This window comes from Podarcis vaucheri (genome assembly GCF_965113315.1).
Source record: "Podarcis vaucheri genome assembly, chromosome: 16".
Taxonomy (NCBI): domain Eukaryota; kingdom Metazoa; phylum Chordata; class Lepidosauria; order Squamata; family Lacertidae; genus Podarcis; species Podarcis vaucheri.
The window spans coordinates 29,427,941-29,455,278 of record NC_138754.1 but is presented as its reverse complement, the minus strand read 5'-3'; the positions used below and the strand labels follow the sequence as shown (position 1 = coordinate 29,455,278).

The 27,338-nt window shown below is 45.1% G+C and overlaps 1 protein-coding gene across 2 annotated transcripts in view; it reads right to left on the bottom strand.

Annotated features, from left to right (window-relative positions):
• Positions 1 to 27,338, bottom strand: part of LOC309520967 (tRNA (32-2'-O)-methyltransferase regulator THADA-like) — a 58,578-nt gene that overhangs the window by 29,907 nt on the left and 1,333 nt on the right. For both annotated transcript variants that reach the window (XM_082202991.1, XM_082202992.1), the window contains exons 2-13: positions 25,819 to 25,993; positions 24,590 to 24,679; positions 22,292 to 22,319; positions 18,853 to 19,001; positions 15,812 to 15,934; positions 12,625 to 12,796; positions 10,864 to 11,006; positions 8,745 to 8,820; positions 7,338 to 7,474; positions 5,994 to 6,191; positions 3,637 to 4,345; positions 903 to 1,055 (exon numbers count right to left, since the gene is read on the bottom strand). In XM_082202991.1, coding sequence (XP_082059117.1) covers positions 903 to 1,055; positions 3,637 to 4,345; positions 5,994 to 6,191; positions 7,338 to 7,474; positions 8,745 to 8,820; positions 10,864 to 11,006; positions 12,625 to 12,796; positions 15,812 to 15,934; positions 18,853 to 19,001; positions 22,292 to 22,319; positions 24,590 to 24,679; positions 25,819 to 25,993 — 2,153 coding nt within the window. The remainder of the gene's footprint in view (positions 1 to 902; positions 1,056 to 3,636; positions 4,346 to 5,993; positions 6,192 to 7,337; positions 7,475 to 8,744; positions 8,821 to 10,863; positions 11,007 to 12,624; positions 12,797 to 15,811; positions 15,935 to 18,852; positions 19,002 to 22,291; positions 22,320 to 24,589; positions 24,680 to 25,818; positions 25,994 to 27,338) is intronic.

Here is a 27,338-nt window from a genome sequence, read left to right as displayed (position 1 = left end):
GGTAAAACACAGCCATCATGATCACTGATAGCCTTCTCCTCCACAAATTATCATAGAATCATAGTTGGAAAGGGACCACAAGGGTCATCTAGTCCAGCCCCCTGAAATGCAGGAATCTTTTGCCAAACGTGAGGCTCCAACCCACAATCCTCAGATTAGGAGTCTCATGTCCTACCGACTGAGCTATCCCAGGAATTTGCCCAATTCTTTTTTTCAAGGCATCCAAGTTTGCGGCCACCACTGACTCCTTTGGGAGGGGATGCCACAGTTTTAACTGTACTGCATGAGGAAGTACTTTTTCTTTATCTGCACGGAATAATTTTTTATGAAATCAAATTAGATAACCAGGCTAAAGAAACCTTTAAGAAACTACGTTTTCCAGAAAGGGGGCAGAGGAGTGGGAACAAATGATTGAAATGGCTCGGTTTGGTTTCTGGCTCGCTTGGAGCTCTCCGTGGTCCTGAAACTTCCACCAGGCATTAGTGCCCTGCCACATGGAATGCCGGAACAGGGCAGGGTGAACCAGAGCAGCGCACGGAAACAACGTTTACCTTCCCACCGGAGCGGTACCTATTTATCTACTTGCACTTTGACATGCTTTCGAACTGCTAGGTGGGCAGGAGCAGGGACCGAGCAACAGGAGCTCACCCCGTTGCGGGGATTCGAACCGCCTACCTTCTGATCGGCAAGTCCTAGGCTCTGTGGTTTAACCCACAGCGCCACCTGCGTCCCTGCCAGGACAGGTAGGAGAGCATAAAATAGAGAGGAAGAACCTGAGGTCCTCCAAATGCTATTGGACTCCAGCTCACATCATCCCAGACCATTTGGCCCTGCTGGTTGGGTCTGATAGGAACTGGAGACCAAGAAACGTCCACAAGCCCATAGGCTCCCCATCAACATACGAGGAGGCTGCCCCTTCTTTCTCTCCGGGCTCCAGGTGTCTGTGCAGGTCTCCATGATGGCCGCCAGGAGAAGAAGGGCGGTTTTCCTCCTCTGGAAGTTGGAGCCCGACGTCAAGGAGGAGATGCACAGCTGCAGCAGCCACTCAACGAAATCTATGGTGGGAAATAGATTTTTAACGAGGGGGTGTCAGGATGCTGTCAGCAGCTCCCAGCTGGTTGCAGGGAAAGCATAAAGACAAGGAAAAGTTTCTTACAGTCCTTTTTTATTTCAAACTTTACAGAGAGAGTCCATAGAACCCAGCCTCTTGGATAATGGCATTGTCCCGAATAAATCTCCATCCCCGTCTCTCCCACTTCCTCATTCATCTCCTCTACGGGGGCTGCTACCTGCCCTCTGCCTTTGAGCTCTTTGCTCTCCTATTTTAAGGCTCGCCAGGTTCTGGGAGATGGTGGATCTGGGATGCTTTCTAATGACAAGGTGTCAGCCGGGTGTTGTTCCGGCTCTCCCATGATTTCCCAACTTTCCTCCTCATCTGCCTCTGAGCTGCGACCTCGCACAAACCACTGTTGTCAATCTATACTGTCTTCCTCTTCCTCCTCTCTGGAAGGGTCAGGATGGGGAGGGGGTCTCCTCCATTCCTCCTCTGCCCCGTCCCTGACAGGCAGGGACGCAGGAGGGCTTGGAAGTCATCAGGAGAAGGAAGCGAAGGAGAAAAGCACCACATCACAAACATTGGTGTCCCTTCTCTGGCAGAGGTCAGCCTAAGAAAAGAGGGTTGCAATCCAATTTCCAATTGGAAATCAAAAAATTGGAAATCAGAAGAAGTACAGTGGTACCTCGGGTTACATACGCTTCAGGTTACATACACTTCAGGTTACACACTCCGCTAACCCAGAAATAGTGCTTCAGGTTAAGAACTTTGCTTCAGGTTGAGAACAGAAATCGTGCTCCGGCGGCGCTGCAGCAGCAGGAGGCCCCATTAGCTAAAGTGGTGCTTCAGGTTAAGAACAGTTTCAGGTTAAGAATGGACCTCCGGAACGAATTAAGTACTTAACCTGAGGTACTACAGTACCAACATTGAAAGATTGGCAAAATAATTTTTTTGAAATGACTGAATTAGCAAAAAATGACAGCAACAACTAGAATGCAATCTAATCAAAATCTCAAACAAGAATGGAAATGTGTAGAAGAATACAGGACCAAAAGATGCTCCAAAAAGAATTTATTGATATGTATAGACTGATTTTACAAAGTTAAGTTAAGCTAAGCTAAGCAGATATATAAGATTGAATATTTAATTATTAAGATATAAAATTACAATCTCAATAATAAAGTTACAAAATAATAACAAGGAAGTCATGCACGGGTGGAGGGAAGACACAGGGCAAGAAATAAGAAATGGATAAATGTGGGTACATAATGAAATGGGAAAATGTGAATTAACGAATATAACGTATATGTATCAATATGTAAAGATTTCATATACGTATTGCAACATTAATAATAAATAAATTAAATGCAAAGAAAAGAAAAGAAAAGAGGGTGGCAATTATTTTACAGACAACTCCTCACTTACGTGGGGGTTACATTCCAGCCCCCCCCCCGAGTGAAATGATCTTCAAGCACCCTCTAAATGCCTGCTTTTTAACCTGCTCTTGTTGTAGAAAAATTTGAGGTTTGCTTTTGCAGCCCAACTCCCCAAGAGACTCTTGAGTCCCCTAAGTCCATGATCGGTCAGAGAAGAATGGATGGAAGCAGGAACCAGTAGAAGACAAGCAAGGAAGATCTTTATTTTCCTGTTTCAACAGAGTTCTCCCCCACTTCACGAGGAGGTGAGGATTAAGAACAAAGGCGTTCAAGAACTTTATAAAACTTTAGAAGAGGCTTGGCAAACTCGGTCCTCCAGATGTTTTGGGCTACAACTCCCATCACCTCCAGCTAACAGGACCAGTGGTCAGGGATAGTCCCAAAACATCTGGAGGGCCGAGTTTGGCTATGCCTGCTTTAGAAATTGCCCGGCCCCTTAGCCAAAGACCACCTTTATATCACGCTCCATACCCTTTTTTCTTTTCTATGGTGCCTTTGTCTCCAGATTGCCAGAAAGAGCAACAAACAGTGCATTCAAGCCAGCTGCAATTCAGTCTCCTGCCCAACAGCTGTGGAGTGGAGTAGCACAGCAGCAACAGCAGCAAGAGCTCCCATGTGCCATTTTGGAGCCCATAGGGTGTTAGTGGTTTTTTAAAAAGCCATTTAAGCCTTTATTTCTGGACTCTTTGGGCTCTAGGGAGGGTCTCCTCACAAGCCACAGGGACTTTCCAGTTTTATCCCGCCACTTCTGGGATGGAACTGAATTATTTACTGATTTCGCGGCACCAACCACATGCGAGTTGGGAGTTGCCTGTACAGTGGTACCTCTGGTTAAGTACTTAATTCGTTCCAGAGGTCCGTTCTTAATCTGAAACTGTTCTTAACCTGAAGCACCACTTTAGCTAATGGGGCCTCCGGCTGCCACCGCGCCGCCGGAGCACGATTTCTGTTCTCATCCTGAAGCAAAGTTCTTAACCCGAGGTACTATTTCTGGGTTAGCGGAGTCTGTAACCTGAAGCATATGTAACCTGAAGTGTATGCAACCCGAGTTACCACTGTATTTAAAAACGTGAGATGAGCAGGGGGCCCATTTGGTCTGTCATCCTGTTCTTACACAATAGGTGTGTGGAGAATGGGTCAACTCACCCACGGCCTGCCCCAAAGCCGTTTCCGGATCCTTCCCGCCACTGCGCTCCTTCTTGTCCGATTCCTGCTTCCGTAGCAGGGCAAGAGAGCTGTCCCTCAGCCTGACCAGGGCCTTCTTAACCATGGTTTGGAGGAGCTGCCGGAAAGACGAGGAATCACAGTTCAAGCTCAGCGGCAAAGCTTCCTTCAGGAGCCGGGCCTCCATCTCGGACAAGGGCTGGTTGGTCTTGGGGGCGGAGCAGAGGAGGCTCAGCGCCGCCAAGCGGACGTTGTCCTCCTTGGAGAAGAGGCAGGAGGGGAGCCTTTGGAGGGTCTCCGCATTGGAGGGGAAGGCCCCTGAGATGGTCCTCTGGGCATTCAGCAAGGCGACCCAGGCCCGCAGCTTAGAGGGCTCCCAGCTCCTAAAATTCTCGTCCAACAAAGAGTAAGAGGCAGGGAAAACTCGCAAGGTCCAGCCCAGAAGGTAGTTGGAGGCGTTGCTCTGGAGGGAAGGGGAGGGAGAGGTCAAGGCGCTGGAGAGGACCGCAAGCCAGCAGTGGCCCCACTCCTGAGCCAGCTCTTCCTCTAGGACCTGCTCCCGCCTCTCGGCCCAAACTTTGCGCTGCAGCTGAAGGATGGTTTTGTACAAATCGGAGGCGGCAGGGCACAAGTGGTTGGTCGACAGGCAGTTCAAGAGGTGCTGCGGGAGATCTTTGTATGCATCCAGAACCTGAGCAGAACGGAAAGGGAAGATTCAGGAGACGGCAGGATGTCAGGGGTCTTTGCACAAACACAAGAGAAGGTCACCAAACGGCACGAAACGCAGGAAGTTGCCTTTTACTGAGCCGGGCCCTTGCTCAGTGCTGGCAAAAAAAGATGTAGTGATCAGGTGGGATTGCTATGAGGAAGTATAACAAATATAGAGTAAGCCATCTGTGTCAGCAATGAAAGCATTGCGTTGACTGGGTTTGAACTATTTTGATATGATTTTTGATCAATCCACACCTCCGCATCCCTGTTCCATTTCTCTTTCTTGACCAGTCACCTACACTGCCAGTTGCCCAGGCAGGCATCCTGGGTCATCAAAGACAGTGGGCATTTTCTTTGATGTAGATTTTCTGATATGTTAATCTTAGGATGTTAATCTTAGGGCCAGGAAACAGATCTCACCTGAAGGTGATAATGATCACTGTCTTCCTGGCCATCTTTCTTATCATGTACCGTATTTTTTGCCCTATAGGGCACCGGCCCATAGGGTGCACCTAGTTTTTCGTGGGGGAAATAAATAATTTTTTTTAATTCCCCCCCCCCCCAGGCACTGGGCTGGGGCGGTGGAAGCCCAAGCTTCCCCCGATCCCAGCCCCCAGAACAGGCTGCTATCTGCAAGCCTAGGGAGCCTGGCGGCAACCCCCGCCGGGCTCGCAAGGCTTGCGGATAGCTTCCTGAAGCCTGGAGAGTGAGAGGGGTTGGTGCGCACCTGCAGCCAATCGGAAGCTGTGGAAGTCGTGTCGGACGTCCGGGTTCCAGAGAACGTTCAAGAACCGGAACAATCACTTCTGGTGTTTGATCGTTTGGTAGCCGAAACGTTTGACTCCCAAGGCGTTTGAAAATCAAGGTATGACTGTATAATCTGTTACAGCACTGGTGCATAGAAACACACAGGTAAAGATGTTTAAATACACTTTTCCAAAAAAGCCAGAAGAATTTTTGCTAGGTTTGGTGGGGGAAGATATTAAGAAGTCAGATCAAAGATTATATCTGTATGCAACAACAGCAGCCAGAGTTTTGATAGCCCAGAAGTGGAAGTTACAGGAGATTCTGAATGTAAGGGAATGGCAGATAAAGCTGGTCGAATACGCTGAAATGGCAAAATTGACACACAGAATTCGCAATCAGGAGGAGACGAAGTACCAAAAAGAATGGAGTAAATTTATGGTATATATAAGTGAGAACTGTAGAAATATGAAAACGTTGGCAGGATTGAATTAAATCTTACGTCATGGTGTAATGTTTAATCCATGAAACTGTGAACTAAAGATGGGAATAAGAAAACTTGCGGAAGGGAAGGACGGAAGTCAACAGCTCTATGGAGCATAAAATGGGATATATGTAATAAGATGTGATGTTTTTGTTGGTTGGTGGTGGTGGTGTTCTTAAATCTTAATAAAAATAATTAAAAAACACACACACAGAGGTGAAATCGGCTCGTATTATGGCACGTACAAAAGCAGTAAAAAAAGAAAAAGGTTTTGGTGGGTTTTGTTTTTAAGAAATTAACAAAGAGGGCAATTTCCATCTCCAGCTACCTGACCCTATCTGTTTTCAGAGTATTATGGGCTGAGCTCCGCACTCACACACCAACGCCGTCCCCCCCTTACCTTTTCAGGACCCAGGTAGGGCAGAACCGAAATGAGAGGAAAATACCGGGCTCTGGCCTGCCAGGGCATGAGGATGACTCTCTGGAGGAAGTGCCCATAGAGGGGTCTCTCCAGGTCCTCAAAGCGATCACACTCTAAGCTGTAGATCTCCAAGAGGAGCTGGAAGGAGCTGTGGATGAAATCAGACACCCCTTCCACCTGAACAGTGTGGGCAGAGGAGGGGTGGGAAAGTAACGTTATTATGTACAAATCATAGAATCGTAGGGTTGGAAGGGACCACGAGGGTCATCTAGTCCAACCCCCTGCAATGCAGGAATCTTTCTGCCCAACGTGGGGCACAAAGCCACAACTTTCTAACAGTCTGAGATTAAGAGTCTTGTGCTCTATTGACTGAGCTATCCCCTGCTGCAGTCCAGGGTGGATAAAAATCAATGATTTTTTTTAATTTAAAAAATTAAAAATAGGATTATTTTTTTACTTAGATTTTTAAAAATTTAAATCAGATTTTTAAAATTTAAATAAGTTTTTTTATCAGATTTTTAAATTTTTAAATTGGATTTTTAAAATAAAATGCTTTTGGAGGAAAAATCTTTCTATAGTTTTCTAGTTAAGTTACATTATAGTCCAAAGGCTATTCATCAGGAAATAAGGATTTGTTTTAAGTTTTTCATGTGTGCTAAAACTCAGTCTGAGGTTTTTTAAAAAAATAATAATTGTTTACCCACATCAGTTAACAAACATGGATACATATGCTGTAATGTTATTGTTCTAGTTACATTAACTGTTAAACTTCTATTAAGGACATGATTATTTCTCTCCTTCGAATAAAGTACAGCAGAAAAGTTGTCCAAATATAAACAATTAACTTATTAAACCTCACAGTAATTTCATAATTATCTGTCTATGTATTTCTAATAGTATAACCAAATCAGTAGTTTTGATATAACTGTAAAAACTACTCTGAAAATTTATTTCTCCAAAAATGAAACCTTTATCTGGTTGTAAATATTAAATTATACCAGCAAGAATGAGTCCTTCTGGGGAAAAATGATTTAAATCAAGTCTTACTGACTTGTGATTTAAATCATGATTTAAATAGTGATTTAAATCTATTTGATTTAATCAAATCCACCCTGCTGCAGTCAAACATCTGGAGGGCCCTTCATTGAATACCCTCTGATCTGAGTGGTACCCTTGACTTTTGGTCTGCTTAGCTCTTGCTGTTGCACGAGGTTGTTTTTGTGGAATCTAGGCGTTTGGGTTTCTTAACGTTAAGCCTCCTCTGCGGGTGCAGCTTTGAGAGGATACAAGAAGGTCCAGGTGAAATGAAAAAGGTACCATTACCGGGCTCTCTGCATTGTTCCAGAGGAACTGGGTCAGCCTTTCGAGAAGTCTAGACTGGTCCGCCAGCACCCGGCTCCTCTTCCCTTCCCAGATCTCCTCCAGACTTTCTCGGACGCGTCGAAGCCATAGAGAAAACACTGTAAACGAAATTAGTGAATGTTAGATTGATGTTGGACTGAATCTAAGTGGTTATCAGCTGTAATGATTAAGATAACTGGGGGGGAAAGAAGAAAGAAAGGTGTAAAATTAAGTGAAAATTGAGGGTGAGGATTTGCTGAATGAATAATTTGAACTGGAATACAAAAAGGGGAGGTATGAGGAGGTCCGAGAATTGAGTTAAAGGAAAATAAGTGAAATGAAATTATATGTGTTTTTAATTTTTGTTTTTTGTCTTTTTTGTATAAATTTTGAAAGCTTAATAAATATATTTAAAAAAAAGAGAGAAAACACTGTAAACGGAGGTCCAGGCTAATCACACCAATGACTACCACTTCCTCGTTCTGAATTCGCAATGCTTTAAAAGCATTTAAAAGTGGTAACCTGTGACCCTCTGGATGTTGCTGCGACTCCAGTTCCCATCAGCCACAGTTGGCAGAGCCAGTGGAGGATGGGAGTTGTAGTCCAGAAAACTCCGGCGGGTCGCTGGTTCTCCAATGGCCTCGTCCCAGTATACCTGAAGGAGCGTCTCCACCCCCATCGCTCAGCCCACTGATTGAGGTCCAGCTCTGAGGGCCTTCTGGCGGTTCCCTCACTGTGAGAAGTGAGGTTACAGGGAACCAGGCAGAGGGCCTTCTCAGTGGTGGCGCCCTCCCATCAGATGTCAAGGAAATAAACAACTACGTATCTGACTTTTAGAAGACATCTGAAGACAGCCCTGTTTAGGGAAGTTTTTAATGTTTGATGTTTTAGCGTGTTTTTAATATTCTGCTGGGAGCCGCCCAGAGTGGCTGGGGAAATCCAGCCAGATGGGCGGGGTATAAATAAAAATAAAATAAATTATTATTATGAGCATATCATTGTTTACTTCAACTCGCCTGTGGAAACAACTCAGAGGCCATGAAAGAAGGAAGAGAGGGTAACAACAGGAAGATTTAAAGGAAATATTGGTAACTCAAGGCTGTAGAGATATAAGATGATCAGAGCCCCACAGAACTTGAAGCATGGAAAGTCCCAATAAAAAATTATAATTTGGCGGAATATTTGGACTATATAGTATGTATTTGTATAATTTGGAATATTTAATGTGATTGGATTGTTCAAATGGAAAATGTAATAAAAATTATTTATATAAAAAAATATAATCATTATTATTATGAGACTAAGATGCTTCTTTCCTGGTTGAGAATTGGGTCTCCTTTGGCTGCGACCATCTGAATTGGATGGAGGACTTCAGGGCAAACCACCTACCTTGGAAGCAGTAGCAATCCGGCTCCTCCATCAGGACCAAAAGAGCTGGGAACAGGACATCCAGCAACAGGCAAGCCTGCGGAAGAGGGTATTAGGGCTGTGATTTAGCTGCATTTCCTGCACTGCAGGCAGTAGGATGAGATGGGTCCCTTCTCAAGTCTACACTCCTGCGATTCTATAGGGGGGAAATGGTGTGTGGGGCGGGGGGGGGAAGCAATCACAGTACAGTGGTACCTCAGGTTAAGTACTTAATTCGTTCCAGAGGTCCGTACTTAACCTGAAACTGTTCTTAACCTGAAGCACCACTTTAGCTAATGGGGCCTCCCGCTGCTGCCGCTGCACAATTTCTGTTCTCATCCTGAAGCAAAGTTCTTAGCCCGAGGTAATATTTGTGGGTTAGCAGAGTCTGTAACCTGAAGCGTATGTAACCTGAAGCGTATGTAACCTGAAGCGTATGTAACCCAAGGTACCACTGTATATTTTTTCAGGCCCAGGATTAAGAAAAGCCAACAAGAATCATGCATGTCTCTCATGGAAGGAAGCAGAAAAAAGCCTCAAAACGAGAAAAAACACAGGGCGTTTTAAGAATAAGACACTTGTTTTTTTAAAAAAATATTAATTACAGTGGTACCTCAGGTTAAGTACTTAATTTGTTCCGGAGGTCCGTTCTTAACCTGAAACTGTTCTTAACCTGAAGCACCACTTTAGCTAATGGGGCCTCCTGCTGCTGCCGCGCCGCCGGAGCACGATTTCTGTTCTCATCCTGAAGCAAAATTCTTAACCTGAAGCACTATTTCTTGGTTAGCAGAGTCTGTAACCTGAAGCGTATGTAACCTGAAGCATATGTAACCTGAGGTACCACTGTATTGTTACATTTACACCACATACAGTTCCTGCAAACTGGCATCCACACAGTTCTCCCTCTCTGGTATTTGATCCTCACAAGAACCCTGAGGCTAAGAGGCAGTGACAGAGCACTCTCCTTCCCAGGCTGAGAGGGAAAATGGTGAAAACAGGTTCTGTCTATGGACAGAGTGGTTTTTGCAGCTGTTGTCAAAGTTGCAAAACAACGAAGCACGGGACGGAGCGATGGAGAAATTTCTGAAACAGCAATGGGATATCAGCTCCGCCCAAGGCATGAAGGAGAACAGCAACAACCGGGAAAAGAGAAACATAATATTTTACAAGGACAAGAAGAAACACCACGGACAGAATAATTGCCAAACACAGGAAGAACAAGGATATAGTTTGAGTGCCTCACTTGTAGTTTTTAGAAATTTAATGTGTCAACACAAATAGATGTTATTAATATTGCATTTGTTGTATAAGGGATCTTTACACGGAATGTAATTGAAATTAGTAAGATTTTGGAACGCAGAAATAAAGGGGGGGGGGAATCAAACCATCAATTCTAGCATGCAGGAGGTCACCTAAATTATACAATTCGGTATTTGAATGATTGGTGGTAGTAATTTTATTATAATTTGGTATTGCTATTATTGGATGGTAATTTAAAATTAATAAAAATTATTACATAAAAAAGAAAGGTAAAGGTAAAGGAACCCCTGACCATTAGGTCCAGTCGTGACCGACTCTGGGGTTGCGGCGCTCATCTCGCTTTATTGGCCGAGGGAGCCGGAGTACAGCTTCCGGGTCATGTGGCCAGCATGACTAAGCCACTTCTGGCGAACCAGAGCAGCGCACGGAAACGCCGTTTACCTTCCCGCCGGTGCGGTACCTATTTATCTATTTGCACTTTGATGTGCTTTCGAACTGCTAGGGTGGCAGGAGCAGGGACCGAACAACGGGAGGTCACCCCGTCATGGGGATTTGAACCGCCGACCTTCTGATCGGCAAGTCCTAGGTGCTGTGGTTTAACCCACAGCGGCTCCCACGTCCCTAAAAAGAAAGAGGCAGTGACTAATCCACCACACCGTGAGCTTCATGGCCGAGTGAGGATTCAAACGCTGGCCTCCCTGCCCTAGACTCTTCTTTGCCACTGCACGGGTTGCTGGCCTTAACTCTCCCAAGACGGACCACTCTTGCCCCAAGCACCTGACGCTTACCAAATTTTGCCTCTGGGTTTATGGAAGAGCAGAAGTTCTTTCTTCAAGCCTACCTCTTGCGTGGTATCATCCAGCCGGCAGCTTAGGATCTCCTTCTTGCAACAGGCTAACAAGCCCCGGGTGAGTACCACCCTCTCCAGTCCATCTGGGCTCCAAGGCGGTCGGGGCACACGGAGCGTGCCAAACCAGCTTTCTCCTGGTCACAGAAAGAAATTTCTCCAGTCAGTCAAAGGAATCTGTCCTCACGTCAGCTCAGATTCACAGAGCGGCATTTCCACCTCGTTCCACTTTTAATTTGCACACCGCCCTTCCGTATACACAAGGCGTTTTACAAGCTGAAGGAACCGAGAAAGGTCACGCGCCTCAGAACGATCTGACCCATGACAGAAACGTCGTAATAAAAAGCATAACTTTAAAATAAACAACTTATATCAAATAGAGTAATATTCAATAATCCACCAGAATATAATAGTACAAAATTAAAATCAAATATCAGCAAATTAAAACAGAAACACACTCTTAACAATTACACTACTTTCTAAAGTGTAATCAATAAAAAATAACATCGAGTCGCAGCGCATGAAATAACACAATACAAGCTGAGCAGTAAAATTATTATTATTATTTTTTAAAATATCCCTTAACTCCTCTCTTCCCAGCTAATTCTACAATTTCTAGAGTCATGGTCTGGCACAGGCTTCTAGGGTTGGGGCAAGGAAGGTGGAAAAAGCCATTGCCTGGTGTCCAGCACAAAGTCTCTCTCCCCAGCATTATCTGTGCTGGGTTCCTGCGCCATTAACAAGGTGATTTGACCAAGGCTACATTCACAAGGCAGGCTGTTCTGTTCCCCTGACATCCCCCTAACTAACCGATCTGAAAGCCACTTCCGGAAACAGCGTGTCAGGATGCTGTCAGCGGATCCCGGATGGTTGCCCAGGGAAAGTATTAAGACAAGGGAAAGTTTCTTACCATCCTTTTATATTTCAATATTAGAGAGAGAGGATATAGAACCCAGTCTCATGGATAATGCCGTTGTTCTGAGTGAATCTCCACTCCCCATCTCTCCCACTTCCTCATTCATCTCCTCTACGGGGGCTGCTATGAGCCCTCTGAGCTCTTTGCTCTCCTACTTTTAAGGCTCGACGGGTTCTGGGAGATGAAGAGACTGGAATGCTTTCTAGTGATAATGTGTCAGCCAGGTGTTGTTCCGACTCTCCCATGATTTCCCAGCTTTTCCGCTCATCTGCCTCTGAGCTGTGACCCCCCTCAAACCCCTGTTGTAAATTTATACAGTGGTACCTTGGGTTAAGAATTTAATTTGTTCTGGAGGTCCGTTCTTAACCTGAAACTGTTCTTAGCCTGAAGCACCACTTTAGCTAATGGGGCCTCCCGCTGCCGCCGCAATTTCTGTTCTCATCCTGAAGCAAAGTTCTTAACCCGAGATACTATTTCTGGGTTAGTGGAGTCTGTAACCTGAAGCATCTGTAACCCAAGGTACCACTGTACCGTCTTCCTCTTCCCACTCCCAGGAAGGGTCAGGATGCGGAGGTGGTCTCCGCCATTCCTCCTCCTCTGCCCGGTCCCTAACACTTAGTGGAATATGACACAAGTTTACTGCTCCTTTCTGCATTTATTGCAAACATTTCTTCTTTTCTGGAAGAAAATGCAGAAACGAGCGCTAAACACATTTTATTTACAGACACAGGACACTTGGGAGATTCATTTGCAGTCAAACAGATCAAGACAAGCTCGCAGGCGCACAAGTTGAAACACAGAGCGATTTGCGCAGCAAGGAAAGCGACGTCTGAACGCACCTTGGTGGCCGGCTGCTTTGGGATCTTGTCTCTGCGCAACGGAGCAACCACTGAGGTCCAGAAGTTGATAGAGACCCAGGACGGCCATGGCTCCTCTCTGGGGTTCTGGCGCTGTGTTGACCAGCATGCTCACAGCAGTAGCAGCCAGCAGCCGAGTATCCTTGCAGGTTTCCTGTGGCGAAGGTAAGCCCCGTGAGCAAGAATGGTTTCTTGGACCAAAGCTCACAATTTGAAAAAGAGCTTATACAAAATAAAGAAAAACTTTTTTATCTAAAATGTAAAGGTAAAGGTAAAGGGACCCCTGACCATTAGGTCCAGTTGTGGCCGACTCTGGGGTTGCACCGCTCATCTCGCTTTACTGGCTGAGGGAGCCGGCACACAGTTTCCAGGTCATGTGGCCAGCATGACTAAGCCACTTCTGGCGAACCAGAACAAGCACAGAAACGCCGTTTACCTTCCCACCGGAGTGGCACCTATTGATCTACTTGCACTTTGATGTGCTTTCGAACTGCTAGATTGGCAGGAGCAAGGACCGAGCAACGGGAGCTCACCCCGTTGCGGGGATTTGAACCGCTGACCTTCTGATCGGCAAGTCCTAAGCTCTGTGGTTTAACCCACAGCGCCACCCGCATCCCAATATCTAAAATGTACGATCTGTTATTAGACTGGGAAACAAAAGAAAAGCTTTTCAAAGGCTCTATGACACACTGTGCAATAGATATAGGACATAATATAGATTTTAATTTCTGGGGAAAACTTTGGAAGAGCAATCTGAAGTTTACAGCATGTTATTCCTTGAAGGTGAACTACTTGAAAATGATTTGTAGATGGTATTTAACTCCAAGTAGGCTTGCTCAGATGTATAAGACTGAATCAGATAAGTGCTGGAGATGCAATGAGGTTCTTTCATATGTGGTGGACTTGCAAAAGGGCAAAAGAGTATTGGGAAATAATTTATAATGAATTGAAAAAAAATGTGTAAAAGCACTTTCCCCCCCAAAAAACAACAGAGTCCTTTTCATTGGAACGGAAATTCCCAGGTGTCAAAAAAGGTTATTTATATATACTACTACTGAGGCCTGTGTTTTGTTAACCCAAAAATGGAAAAAGAGCGAGGCCCCAACCAAAAAAGAGTGGCAACTTAAACTGATGTAATATGTGCAGCTTGTGGACCTAACATCTAGAATAAGAGAACAAGAAGAAGATGCATTTAAAGAAGATTGGAAAATGTTTATTGAATATATGGTGGGGGGAATTTAGTTTATTTATTGAATTTATATACCGCCCTATACCCAGGGGTCTCTGGGTGGTTCACAGAATAACCATTGAAAATGCTGGCAGCAGTAAGATAAATTCAACAATGTAAATAAGTTTTGATGGATGTGATAATGGAATACTGAATGATTTAGTTTATGTAAAATATGCAGGGATTTATGTTATGCAAAATGAATCATGGAAAGAAAAAAAGGGAAGTCGTTGATATTTTAAGGTTGTTTAAATGAATATTCTAAATTGTAAAACAGAAAAATTAATAAAAATTATATACAGTGGTACCTTGGTTTTCGAGAGTCACAGAAGCCTAACGTTTTGGTTTTCGAACGCTGAAAACCTGGAAGTAAATGCTTACGTTTTTGAGCATGCCTTGGAAGTCACATGGCTTCCGCTGCGTGATTTTCAATTTTCTCCATTGAAACTGAAATTCTGCCTTTGCACCTTGATTTTCAAACATTTCGGAAGCCGAACGGTCTTCCAAAACGGATTACGTTCGAAAACCGAGGTGCCACTGTACATAAAACAAGAATTTCTTGTCTACTCCTCCTTTTACAGATATAGCCAAACAACTTTTAGAATTGCAGACTTGAGGGAGGGGATTTAAAAATGCTTGCTAATGCTGAACTTACTTGATGCAAAGATAAAGGGGTTGTAGCCAACTAAATCCCACTCATAGAGTAGACCCAATGCAATTAACGGACCCAAGTATGCATTTACCGCTGCATACATAATTCTCTCCCACAACAACCCTGTGAGGCTGTGACTGGCCCCAAGGTCACCCAGTGACCTTCTTGATGGCCAAGTGGGGATTTGAACCCTGGTCCCCCAGATCTTAATCTAACACTCGAACCACTGCACCATGCAGGTAGTGTTGTATTGACTGTGTGGTGCTGTAGAGCCAGTGTGGTGTAGTGGTTAAGAGTGGTGGACTCATAATCTGGTGAACCGGGTTCGATTCCCCGCTCCTCCACATGCAGCTGCTGGGTGACCTTGGGCCAGTCACACTTCTTTGAAGTCTCTCAGCCCCACTCACCTCACAGAGTGTTTGTTGTGGGGGAGGAAGGGAAAGGAGAATGTTAGCTGCTTTGAGACTCCTTAGGGTAGTGATAAAGCGGGATATCAAATCCAAACTCTTCTCTTCTTCACTGGTGCTTTGCATTATGCTGCCTTGTAATGCTCCCTGATTTTATTTATATTTATGTACATGGGTTAGTGTTTAAGTATTTTATTGTATGAATCATTTGACACGGTTCTATTGAAGCGTGTGTGTAAAGCACGCCTTGATTGACTAGGGGGATGTTCAATGCAGAATGAGTGGTCTATCTCTTTACTCTGGCCTGTTGACAACTGAGATCTAGGTTTGCAAGACAGGTCTCTGTTCCCATGATTGAGGTTTAACTATTTTTAATAACTGAATTTTTAAACTGGTGTAATCCAGGTGTAACACAAGGACGCAGTTGGCGCTGTGGGTTAAACCACAGAGACTAGGACTTGCTGATCAGAAGGTCAGTGGTCCAAATCCCCGTGACGGGGTGAGCTCCCGTTGCTCAGCCCCTGCTCCTGCCAACCTAGCAGTTCGAAAGCATGCCAGCGCAAGTAGATAAATAGGTACCGCTCCGGCGGGAAGGTAAATGGCGTTTCCATAAGCTGCTCTGGTTTGCCAGAAGCGGCTTAGTCATGCTGGCCACATAACCCGGAAGCTGTACGCTGGCTCCCTTGGCCAATAAAGCAAGATGAGTGCCGCAACCCCAGAGTTGGTCACAAGTAGACCTAATGGTCAGGGGTCCCTTTACCTTTAACCCACCCTGCGACCTGAGTGTGAAAGGCAAGTAACAACAACGTTTTATTTGGGTTTCGGTTTTTAAAAAAGGAGACCGCACAGGACTAAAAGCCAGACCGGTTCATAAACAGGCACCTTTCCCACAATGCTCTGCAGCAGAGAGCTCAAAATCCTTTGAAGGGTTTTGCTGTTCTCGGTTCCTTCCCACACAAGGGGCAAAATCTCTTCCGGCATCCACTTGAAAAGCTGCAGGCACACCTAGAGAGCACAAACAGAGAGCACAAAGCGTATCAGGATGGCTTGTTTGCTTCTGCTCAATCCAATCCATATTGAACTCTGAAGTCAGCCCTGCTGCGCTCAATGGGGCTTGGAACCCAGGTAACGGGATGCATAAGATCACAGGCTAGGTTTCTTATTCGCAGGGGTGGGCCCGAGCCCTAATTTGGCATGGGAGGCTGTTTCCCCACCAAAACAGACTTTCTGATAGATCAGACACAAACAGTGAGGATTGGACATGTAACATCTAATTCAGTGTTTCCCAAATGTTTTTGGGCAACGGCACACCTGTTTACCGGAAAAAAATCTCGCGGCACACCACCATTAAAGCCCCGCCCCGTGACGTCAGCGCGCAGCGTCACGCCGGGAGGGACGCACAAAAGTGAAAGTTTTTTCCCTTCCCCTTGCCGGGGTGGGAGGAGGCAGCAGAGCGAGGGACTGAGGGACGGCGGCAGCTGAGGTGGCGGCGGCTGTTGTGGTGGTGGCGGCGATAGCGGGCGGAGGAGGACCCGTCGCCGGGAGTTGCTGCTGCTGCTGTTGCTGCTGCTGCCCGGACATGCCGGCCTCCTCCTCCTCCGCTGTCTCGCGCTCCTCCCTTTTGCGTGCGCTGCCCCGCCGCTCGGCACCACCACCGCGGAGCCGCCCCCGGCTCGACGCGGATCCTCGCCGCCGCCGCCTCTCGCCGCCCGACTCGCCCGCCTCCCTCCCACGGCACACCAGCCGGTGTCTCATGGCACACTAGTGTGCCGCGGAACACCGGTTGGGAAACACTGATCTAATTCCTTAAAAATCAGCACTGGCACACCACAGGGATGTGTGCTAAGTCCCTACCTGTATTCATTGTATACGTATGATTGTGTATCATCTGACCCGTCGACTGCAATTATTAAGTTTGCAGATGACACCACCATAATGGGTTTAATAACAGATGGAGACGAATCAGCGTACAGTGGTGCCTCGCAAGACGAAAAGAATCCGTACCGCGATTCTCTTCGTCTAGCGGTTTTTTCGTCTTGCGAAGCAAGCCCATTGACAGCCTAGTGGATTAGCGCTACAGCGGTCTAGCGGCTTTCCGTGATCAGCTGTTAAGCGGGTTTTTCAGCAGAACAGCTGATAGGCGGCTTAGGAAAAGGGGGGGAGCGAAAAAAACCCGCGGGGGCGCGCAAGATTTTTTCGTCTTGCGAAGCAACCCCATAGGGAAATTCGTTTTGCGAAGCACCTCCAAAACGGAAAACCCTTTCGTCTAGCGGGTTTTCCGTCTTGCGAGGCGTTCGTCTTGCGGGGCACCACTGTATAGAGGGGAGGTCCAAAAAATATCTACATGGTGCCTAGGGAACAACCTGCACTTTAATATCAGCAAGACAAAGGAGATGGCGTTGGACTATCGGAGGATGAGAGGAGAACTAGCCCCGCTGTACATCGGGGAGGGCTGTGTGGAGAGGATCTCTTCCTTTAAATTCCTAGGAGTTTATCTCAGTGAAGACCTTACTTGGAAAATCAATACAACCCAGGTAGTGAAGAAAGCCCAACAGAGACTCCATCTCCTCAGAGTATTGCGGAAGAATGATATCAATCAACATCTGCTGATCTTCTACCGGTCAACAATAGAAAGTGTCCTTTCAGACTGCATCACGGTGTGGTATGCTGGTTTGACATAATCTGATAGGAAGTGCCTACAGAGGGTGGTGAATACAGCACAAGATATTATGGGCTGTCCCGTGAAACTGCTGGATGAAATGGTGGAAGAACGTTGCCATGGGAGAGTGAGGGAAATTCTCAGGGATGATTCACACCCTGGCCGGCACTTTCTTGATCTCCTGCCCTCAGGCAGAAGATATAGAAGCATGATTAGTCACACCAACAGGGTAAAGAACAGCTTCTATCCGTGGGCTGTTAGGCTGCTGAATGAAAAGATAACAACAGGGCCACTGACTTTTGGGTTTGGTGGGTGTGCATCAGTAAACGAGGGGAATTAAGACTAAGAGAGCTGAGTGGGGCGTGCTCATGTAATCTCACTGTATACAAATTGTACAAGTGACAATAAAGGATTTTAATATTTCAATTTCAACCTCCACCACCTACCCAACACGTGACGTCATAAGTGACTGCCAAGGCAGAATCGGGAGCCTTGAAAGCGTGCTCCTAAATATTCATTGGCAAGCAGGGCTTGCTGTCACTGCTGAAAGCGACAGCAAGCCCTGCCTGGAACAACTTGGCTCTTCCTTCGCAACGTGGCTGGACAGGTTTGCAGGGGAACCTGGCTGGAAAAAGTTCCTCGTGCCCAATGAGTCAGATTCTCCGAGTTTTAACTTTTTTGTTTTTCTGCCCCTGTCACGTGTCACTTGGTTTCCAAATCCAATACATTCAGGATGGGCACAGTCCATAAGAAATCCAGTTACAGAAGACTTAACTTAAACTTACAATAACTTATAACAAGTCTAAACCTTAACACTATAGCATACTGGGTACAGAACACCACACCAGAAATAAGAGATAGAAAGATAATGTGGAATCCAGGCTCCTCCTGGCCTTATTATTATAGTCAGCGTGACCTTGACAGAAGAGATAACGGAACCAGTTTAAGCCAGCTGTACTCAGCTTCTCTGAAGGAATAAGCCAAACATCACAAACCTTCTGCTTGATTCTTTCACACAGAGAAGCCTCCAGAACCCTCTTGAATTAATTAGAATCGGAAAGATCTCTACTCATCGGATCAATACTTTCTGCACTAAGAAATGCAAACTTGGTTCTCCAGCTGTTGTCGGACTACAATTCCCATCATCCCTGTCTAGCAGGACCAGCGGTCAGGGATGATGGGATTTGTAGTCCAACAACAGCTGGAAAAACCCTGACATATAGGATGACAGCTTAAAGCACTGGAGTGAAGCCCCATTCCTTACCTTCACGGTGACGTAATGCCACTCCTCATTCCCTGCTACCTGGTCCTGCAGGATCACATCAAACGTGGCAGCGACGCATCTCAGGAGAGTCACCAGGTTGCTTCTCCAGTAGCATCGTCCCACCACACTCCCCTCGACAAACATGCACACTGCAGAATAAGGAACCACCGCTATGGCTTGGTTGGGTGTTTAGAAGAATCCATTTAAAATGTGCCCCCCTTCCGATAACTTATAAACTTCTATACAATTCCCAAAGGCCCCATCTAGCAAACTATCTCAAAGTTCTAGACAACGCTAAACACCGATGGGCATTTTCCAGGGCTCGCTTCAACGCTCTCCCTTCAGCTCTTCTAGAGGGAAGATACAATAAAACACTGATCAAACAAAGATTATGTCCCTGTAACAGCAATGAAATCGAAACCATTGGGCATGTCATCTTATACTGCCCATTATATCGAGACTCAAGAAAAGAGCTGATCGAACCGATTCTGAGGAAAATACCTCGTAGCACAGACGACACCTATATCAGACACCTCTTAGCCGACAAAGAGCCCGAAATTAACAGGTCCGTGGCAAAGTACTGCTACATTGCAACAAGAATAAGACGAGCAATGATGTCTACAAAGGAGTTCAAACTGTAAACATTGAAAGAACGATAATAAACAGTAGCGACTCCTGAATTGAATTTTAAAAACTTAAAACTCGAAACCTGGTCATAAATATAAGCACCAATTCTGAGAATTGGCCATATTTTTACTGCTACTTGTAGCACAATACTACTCTTAATGTCATATTTTATAAATTGCTTCCTGGTCACTGACCGTATTAAAGATATTTGATTTTGATTTTGAATGTGCCCCCCTGAATTAAAGAAATTTCACACATGCAGACGTTAATGGCACAAGCATGCCCAAGATACGCCGGGATGAAAGAGTTTGGGTTTGGTGGATCTTGGGCCTTCTCAGCTGAGCTGGGACTCAGCTGGGGATACGCATGTGCAAGTCCCTTGCCCCGGTTCAGTCGGGGCTCAACCAGCAGAAGTTAATGGGGTGGAAATTAAACCCGGCGAAATTAATCCAGAGAAAGTCTACAAAAAGGAGTGTGCTAGGGGCAAAGACTTAACAACTGCCTAAGAAATATTGGCCTAAATTATGCCACTTCCTGTGGTTATAATCGCTCTAGGAGTCTCCAGATACAGTGGTACCTTGGTTCTCAAACTCAATCCGTTCCAAAACCAAAGCGTTCCAAAACCAAGGCACGCTTTCCCATAGAAAGCAATGCAAAATGGATTGATCCATTCCAGACTTTTAAGAACAACCCTTCAAACAGCAATTTAACATGAATTTTACTCTCTAACAAGACCATTGATCCATAAAATGAAAGCAATAATCAATGTACTGTACTATAAAATAAAATAAAACAAAATAAAATAAATAAGACAGTATTGTAGATGATAAAAATTAAAATTATATTTTTTTTCGTACCTGCACTGATGATAGTCATTGTTTGGATGGGGGGCTTTTATCCATTTCCACAGTCACACAATCAATCAATCAATCAATCAATCAGTAGCTGAACTGAGTTCCACACAGTCACAAAAACAAATTAACTAAAAAAGCCTCAAAAACAAAAATGCAAAATAAATAGCAAAAACAGAAATTAATCTGTTCCAGAAGTCCGTTTGACTTCCGGAATGTTCAAAAACCAAGGCGCAGCTTCTGATTGGTGCAGGTGCCCCGGAAACAATACCTGACAGCTGAATCAGACATTCAGCTTCCAAAAAATGTTTGAAAACCGGAACACTTACTTCCGGGTTTCCGGCATTTGAGAACCAAGGTGTTTGAGTACCAAGGCGTTTGTGTACAGTGGTGCCCCGCAAGACGAATGCCTCGCAAGACGGAAAACTCGCTAGACGAAAGGGTTTTCCGTTTTTTGAGCTGCTTCGCAAGACGAATTTCCCTATGGGCTTGCTTTGCAAGACGAAAAATGAAAACGTCTTGCAAGTTTGTTTCCTTTTTCTTAACACCGTTAATACAGTTGCGACTTGGCTTCGAGGAGCAACTCATAAAACGCGGTGTGGTAGCCTTTTTTGAGGTTTTTGAAGACTTTGGTGATTTTTGAAGCTTTTCCAAAACTTCTTTTAAACTTTTAAAACTTTTTTTGGGGGGGTTTGGATTTTGGGTTGGGGTGTTTGGAATTCAAGGACGGTGTTGGGGAGGGGTTTGCAAGAATCTGGAAGCTTGTGTGTGTGTTTTTCTGCATTTTTATGATTTTCTGTGACCATTGGGCCACTCTGCTGTTTTTTTAAAAAAAATCTGGATTTGAATTTCTGTGTGGTGGGCGGCTGGGGGAACAGTTGGGGAGGGGGTTCTTCAGCAAGAAGCAAAGAGTGGAAGAGGAACCTTCTTCGAGTTGTCCCCCAGAGTCTTAGAAAATGTACTGTACACTTTGTTGATTTTTAAATGTTTTTCTGTCATGTTTAGAAACTTAATTTATTGTTCCTTCAATTTTTGAAATGCTCTTTACAGTATGTGTGACTTTAAAGAGCACTCAATAAACTCTTGTTGTACCACATTTGGCTTTGTTTGGACTTTTTTTGACCATAGGAACGCATTAATTGAATTTCAATGCATTCCTATGGGATTTCGTGCTTTGCAAGACGAAAAATTCGCTAGACGAAAAAACTCGCGGAACGAATTAATTTCGTCTTGCGAGGCACCACTGTTTCTAATTGTTTTAACTAGTCATCTGATTTTAAGAACAAGAGTCCTGAGGGGGCTGGCCAACGACCCATCTAGTCCAGCATCCTGTTCTCACAGTGGCCGACTGTCAGAGACCAGGCTGAGGAGTACAACTTTGATGAGGAACGGTGGCGGCCTCCCGCTCCACCTGTTCATGGCCAGGATCCTGAAACTCCACAGGAGCAGGGGAGTAGTGTTGATTTGGAACAATGGTTTGCCGAGGGGCACAGTTCAGAAGGCAATAGTTGGGCAGAACTGGGAGGCGAACAGCAAGAAGAAGAAGAAGAAGAAGAAGAAGAAGAGAGTAAGCTAGCTGACTCTCTCTCACTGGAAGATGTGCAGCCTCTCAAGACTAGGAGATAAGATAATGTGAATTCACAAAAGGCTCAATGGTTGAGGGATCAGGCGGCTAGGAGACGAGAGGGCGGAAGTGACTAGAGGGAACCTTAATTGGGAGCACCTGCACTGAATTATATTGGTCTGTTCATTCATCCAATTTAAACTGTACATAAGACAATGTGGTACAGTCCTCGAGTCTGAGCGGGGGACTGTACCACATCCCGGCATGACCGTTGAATTGCTTCCGGCACATGCAAATCGAGCACTTCAGGGACAAAATGCCCTAGTTGGCTGTGTCCCTCTGGTACAAAAAAACAGGGCAGCAGTGAGCACAGGGTAGGTGGAGTTTGGAAACTAACCTGTCTGAAGCGATCCGGGAGGCATTGGCTGAAAGAAGGAAACAAGCATGTTACCCAAAAACATAGGAAGCTGCCTTAAACCAAGTCAAAACACTGGTCCACCTAGCTTTATATTGCCTAAAAATTTTACACGTCACTTGGGAAGACAGACGAACTAATGCCAACATACTTGGAAGAAGCAAAGATCACCAGTGTCGAAGCAATGATTCTTCAACATCAGCTTCGTTGGACTGGTCATGTTGTGCAGATGCCCAATTATCGTCTTCCAAAGCAACTACAGTGGTACCTCGGGTAAAGTACTTAATTCATTCCGGAGGTCCGTTCTTAACCTGAAACTGTTCGTAACCTGAAGCACCACTTTAGCTAATGGGGCCTCCTGCTGCTACTGCGCCCTGGAGCACGATTTCTGTTCTCATCCTGAAGCAAAGTTCTTAACCTGAAGCACTATTTCTGGGTTAGTGGAGTCTGTAACCTGAAGCATCTGTAACCCGAAGCGTATGTAACCTGAGGTACCACTGTACTGTATTCTGAACTTAACAATGGAAAGCGTAATGCTGGAGGTCAATAAAAGAGGCTTAAAGACTCTCTAAGGCAAATCTAAAAAAAAAAAAGTAGTATAAACACAGACAACAGGAAAAAACTGGCCTGCGAGCGCTCCAATTGGAGAACAGCCTTTACCAAAGGTGTCATGGGCTTTGAATACACTCGAACTCAGGACGCAAGGGAGAAATGTGCTAAGAGGAAGGCACACTTGGCAAACCCCCACCATGATCAACTCCTGCCCGGAAACCTATGTCCTCACTGTAGAAAGACATGTGGATCCAGAATTGGCCTCCACAGTCACTTACGGACTCGCTGTTAAGACCGTGTTCATAGAAGACAATCTTACTTGACTACGAGTGATCGCCAAAGAAGAAGAAGATATTGTCTACGCTGATGGGAAGCAGCTTTCCAGAATTCTCACCCAGCCTTTACCTGGAGATGCCAGGGATCAAACCTGGACAAATTGCATGCAAAACAGATGTCCTGCTCGGGAAATATGGCCCTGCCCAAACAAGCGATGGGAGAACATCATCCTGGACCATTGGTCATGCTAGCTGGGCCTGATGGGTGCTGGAGCATACTGAGGGCACCAGGTTGGGGAAGCCTGTAGTTGGAGCCAGGCCGATCTTCTCTTACTGGCATTCTTGCCTGCATGGCCTGTGGTGGCTCAAGTCTCTTTGGCTGACCAGAGAGCCACAGACCTGCTTTTTCTCCATGTGACCTTAATCAAGTGAAGTACAGTGGTACCTCGGGTTACATATGCTTCAGGTTACAGACGCTTCAGGTTAAAGACTCTGCTAACCCAGAAATAGTACCTCAGGTTAAGAACTTTGCTTCAGGATGAGAACAGAAATTGTGCTCCGGTGGCACGGTGGCAGCAGGAGGCCCCATTATCTAAAGTGGTGCTTCAGGTGAAGAACAGTTTCAGGTTAAGAACGGACCTCCGGAACGAATTAAGTTCTTAACCCGAGGTACCACTGTATGTGCTTACTCTAGATATCTCCCACTTGGACTACTGCAATGTGCTCTATGTGGGGCTACCTTTGAAGGTGACACGGAAAATACAACTAATCAAGAATGCGGCAGCTAGACTGGAGACTGGGAGTGGCTGCCGAGACCATATAACACCAGTCCTGAAAGAACTACATTGGCTCCCAGTACGTTTCCGAGCACAATTCAAAGCGTTGGTGCTGACCTTTAAAGCCCTAAACGGCCTCAGTCCTGTATACCTGAAGGAGTGTCTCCACCCCCATCAGTCTGCCTGGACGCTGAGGTCCAGCACCAAGGGCCTTCTGGCAGTTCCCTTCTTGCGAGAAGTGAGATTACAGGGAACCAGCCCCACTCACCACAAAGAGTGTTTGTTGTGGGGGAGGAAGGGAAAGGAGAATGTTAGCCGCTTTGAGACTCCTTAAAGGGAGTGATAGGCGGGATATCAAATCCAAACTCCTCTTCTTCTTCCTCTACAGAGGGCCTTCTCGGTAGTGGCGCCCTCCCTGTGGAATGCGCTCCCATCAGTTGTCAAGGAGATAAACAACTATCTGACTTTTAGAAGGCATCTGAAGGCAGCCCTGTTTAGGGAAGTTTTTAATGCTTGATGTTTTATTGTGTTTTTAATATCCTGTTGGGAGCCACTCAGATTGGCTGGGGAAACCCAGCCAGATGGTGAGGTATAAATAATGATGATGATGATGATGAAGTAAACAACGCCCGAAGAAGGCGATATTTTTAAGAGGGTGAAACAAAACTTTCTCTCACCTCCTTGTCTTCAGCCAGGCTGGCCATGCACCTATTCAGCTGCTCTGTGACCAAGGATCCGTTGTTGCCTTCTGACAGTTTTGCAACAATCTAAGGGAAAAGAGGGAACCAGTCGTGCACATACTATAGCCACATTCACACGCACTACAATACCACTTTAAACAGCCATGAGAAGAATTAGGGTAGCTGTAGTTTGTTCTGATTGCACGGAGTTGCTATAAAAAAAACCAAACCCTGTTCCCTTCACAGAACTACAATTCCCAGAGTTCCCTGGGAAGAGGAATTCTAGTTCTGGGAGGGGAATGTCTTGGGACATTTCTGCTTCTTTGAGGTCAAGGGTCATTATCTCTTCCTCTCTCCCCCTCCATCATCTAGGGCTGCCAGGTTCCTAGACGCTTCGTTGGCCATTTTAAGACGGCAGGGCAAGAGGCACAGCTGGGTCCGCTGTCCAATGGCTGGCTGAAAGCAAGAAAACGACCTATACAGTGGTTTATAAAATTATGCCCGGCATGGAGAAAGTACAGTGGTACCTCTGGTTACGTATTTAATTCGTTCCGGAGGTCCGTTTGTAACCTGAAACTGTTCTTAACCTGAGGTACCACTTTAGCTAATGGGGCCTCCTGCTGCCACTGCGCAATTTCTGTTCTCATCTTGAAGCAAAGTTCTTAACCCGAGGTACTATTTCTGGGTTAGCGGAGTCTGTAACCTGAAGCGTATGTAACCTGAAGCGTATGTAACCCGAGGTACCACTGTATACAGAAGAAAAGTATTTCTCCTTCTCTTAAACTAGGAACTTGAGAGACATCCAATGCACCTGAATGCTGGAAGTTTCAGGACAGATAAAACAAAGGACTTTTTCACACAGCGTATAGATAAACTGTGGAACTCCCTCCCACTGGAAGCAGCGACAGACACCAAGAAGGATGGCTTTTAAAAGGACTGGGGAAATTCCTGGAGGAGAGGACTATCAGTGGCTACTAGGTTCTGGGCAAGATAAAGAGACTAAAATAATCATAATAATCATAATCCGAGTTGCTGGAAACCATGGGATGAGAGAGGGCTCTTGGCCTTCTGGACTAAATAGGCCATTGGCCTGATCCGGCCAGCTCTTCTGGTCTTTCTTTTAAAGCTGTTCAACGTGGAGTCCATCCCAACTTCTCATGACAGGGGGTTCCGCAATTCATCCACGGGTTGTGCTGCCAATGAATTTGATTTGCACATGAACACACCTTCTCAAGTCGATGGAAAGCGCTGGAGCCCGCCGTCTCCATTTGACAAGCGAGCACGCAGCGGAGCAGAGGCAGAAAATCCTCACAGCTCAGTTCCCCCAGTCCTTTGCTCGCTTGCACCAACTGCTGAAAAGCCTCCTCCAGGTTTTTCTCTCGACATCTCTTCACAGAGCCTCTGAAAAATATCAAAGACCAGCATGATTAGCAGCTGTGTGTGTGCGTGTGTCCGCAAGCTTTATAAATGGCATGCATTTTACACAAGTGCGCTTTGCGTGATGTGTTCTTATGATGACACATTTTCTACCTGTGTTTTTATGCTTTTAAATATGTTGCAAGTCAGTTTAACAAGCAACTAAAAAGTTCAAATCAATAATACTCATCATGATTGCTGGTCGTTCTCCGATTTGGCAAGGCTCACTGAACAACCACAAGCTGAATTTCCAGTGTCGTCAACCCAGTCTTGTGGAACTCCCTGCCACTTGATTCAGCAAGCACCTCCTGCTCTCAGACGCCTGCTCAAAACTGCAGGCAACTAAAGAATACATCTTTCCATAGCAGTTAACCAATTTCCAATTTATTTACCGGTATTTTTATTCTATGGCTTTATGTATAGACCGTTGCAAGCCGCTCTGATACGTTTCTCATCAGCAGTGGTAAATCAATACATAAACAATAGTTCATTGCTGATTTTATAACTCTTGTATGGTTTTTATTGTATGGGTTTGCATACAACTGCTGCTAACCACTCTGATACGTATATGCAACTATCAGCATAAATAATGATAAAAAGCTCATTTCTAGTTTTAAAACCCTTACACGGTTTGATGACATGATGTTTTTAAAATATATTTTTATTAAAGATTTCTTAGTTTACAAAATCACATGCACTGTCTCTTTTTTTAAGTTGCGTTTTCTACAGATCAGTTTCATTCATTGTGAGACATTAGTGTTACACGATGACATATCCCCTGCAAAAGGTCAGTAAATAACATTTTTAATATGCTTGTTCCTTGTAAAGTACAGTATACAGTTTAGGCGTCCCCTCCCTTTATTTTCCTTTCTACACGGGTTCTGTTTCTTTTCTTCTTCTCTTTTATTTACGTCTCACCGTGTTTAGTGCACATGTAATTATGTACAGTACTTTTTGACCTTTCAGTAAAGATGTTTATAATAAAATAAAATAAAATAAATATATTTTTAATATGCTTGTTGTTGTTGTTACTGCACGTGCACACAAACACACAGGGCCAGATTTAGGCTTGATGAGGCCCTAAGCTACTGAAGGTAATGGGGCCCAGCTGTCCTTCGCCAACAACAAATTGGTGCTGTTTTTTGTGTTGAATATATGCTATATGGTAATTTATGCACCTAATAGGTATCTAAAGCCATTTGCACATAACAAAATATGTATTTCATCAAAGTAATTGTTGATCTGAAATACAATTAAGAAGTACATTAATAGTGAAATCATTATTAAGATCTAAGTTAAAATGATTTTTAAGTTCACAACAAGCTTAATC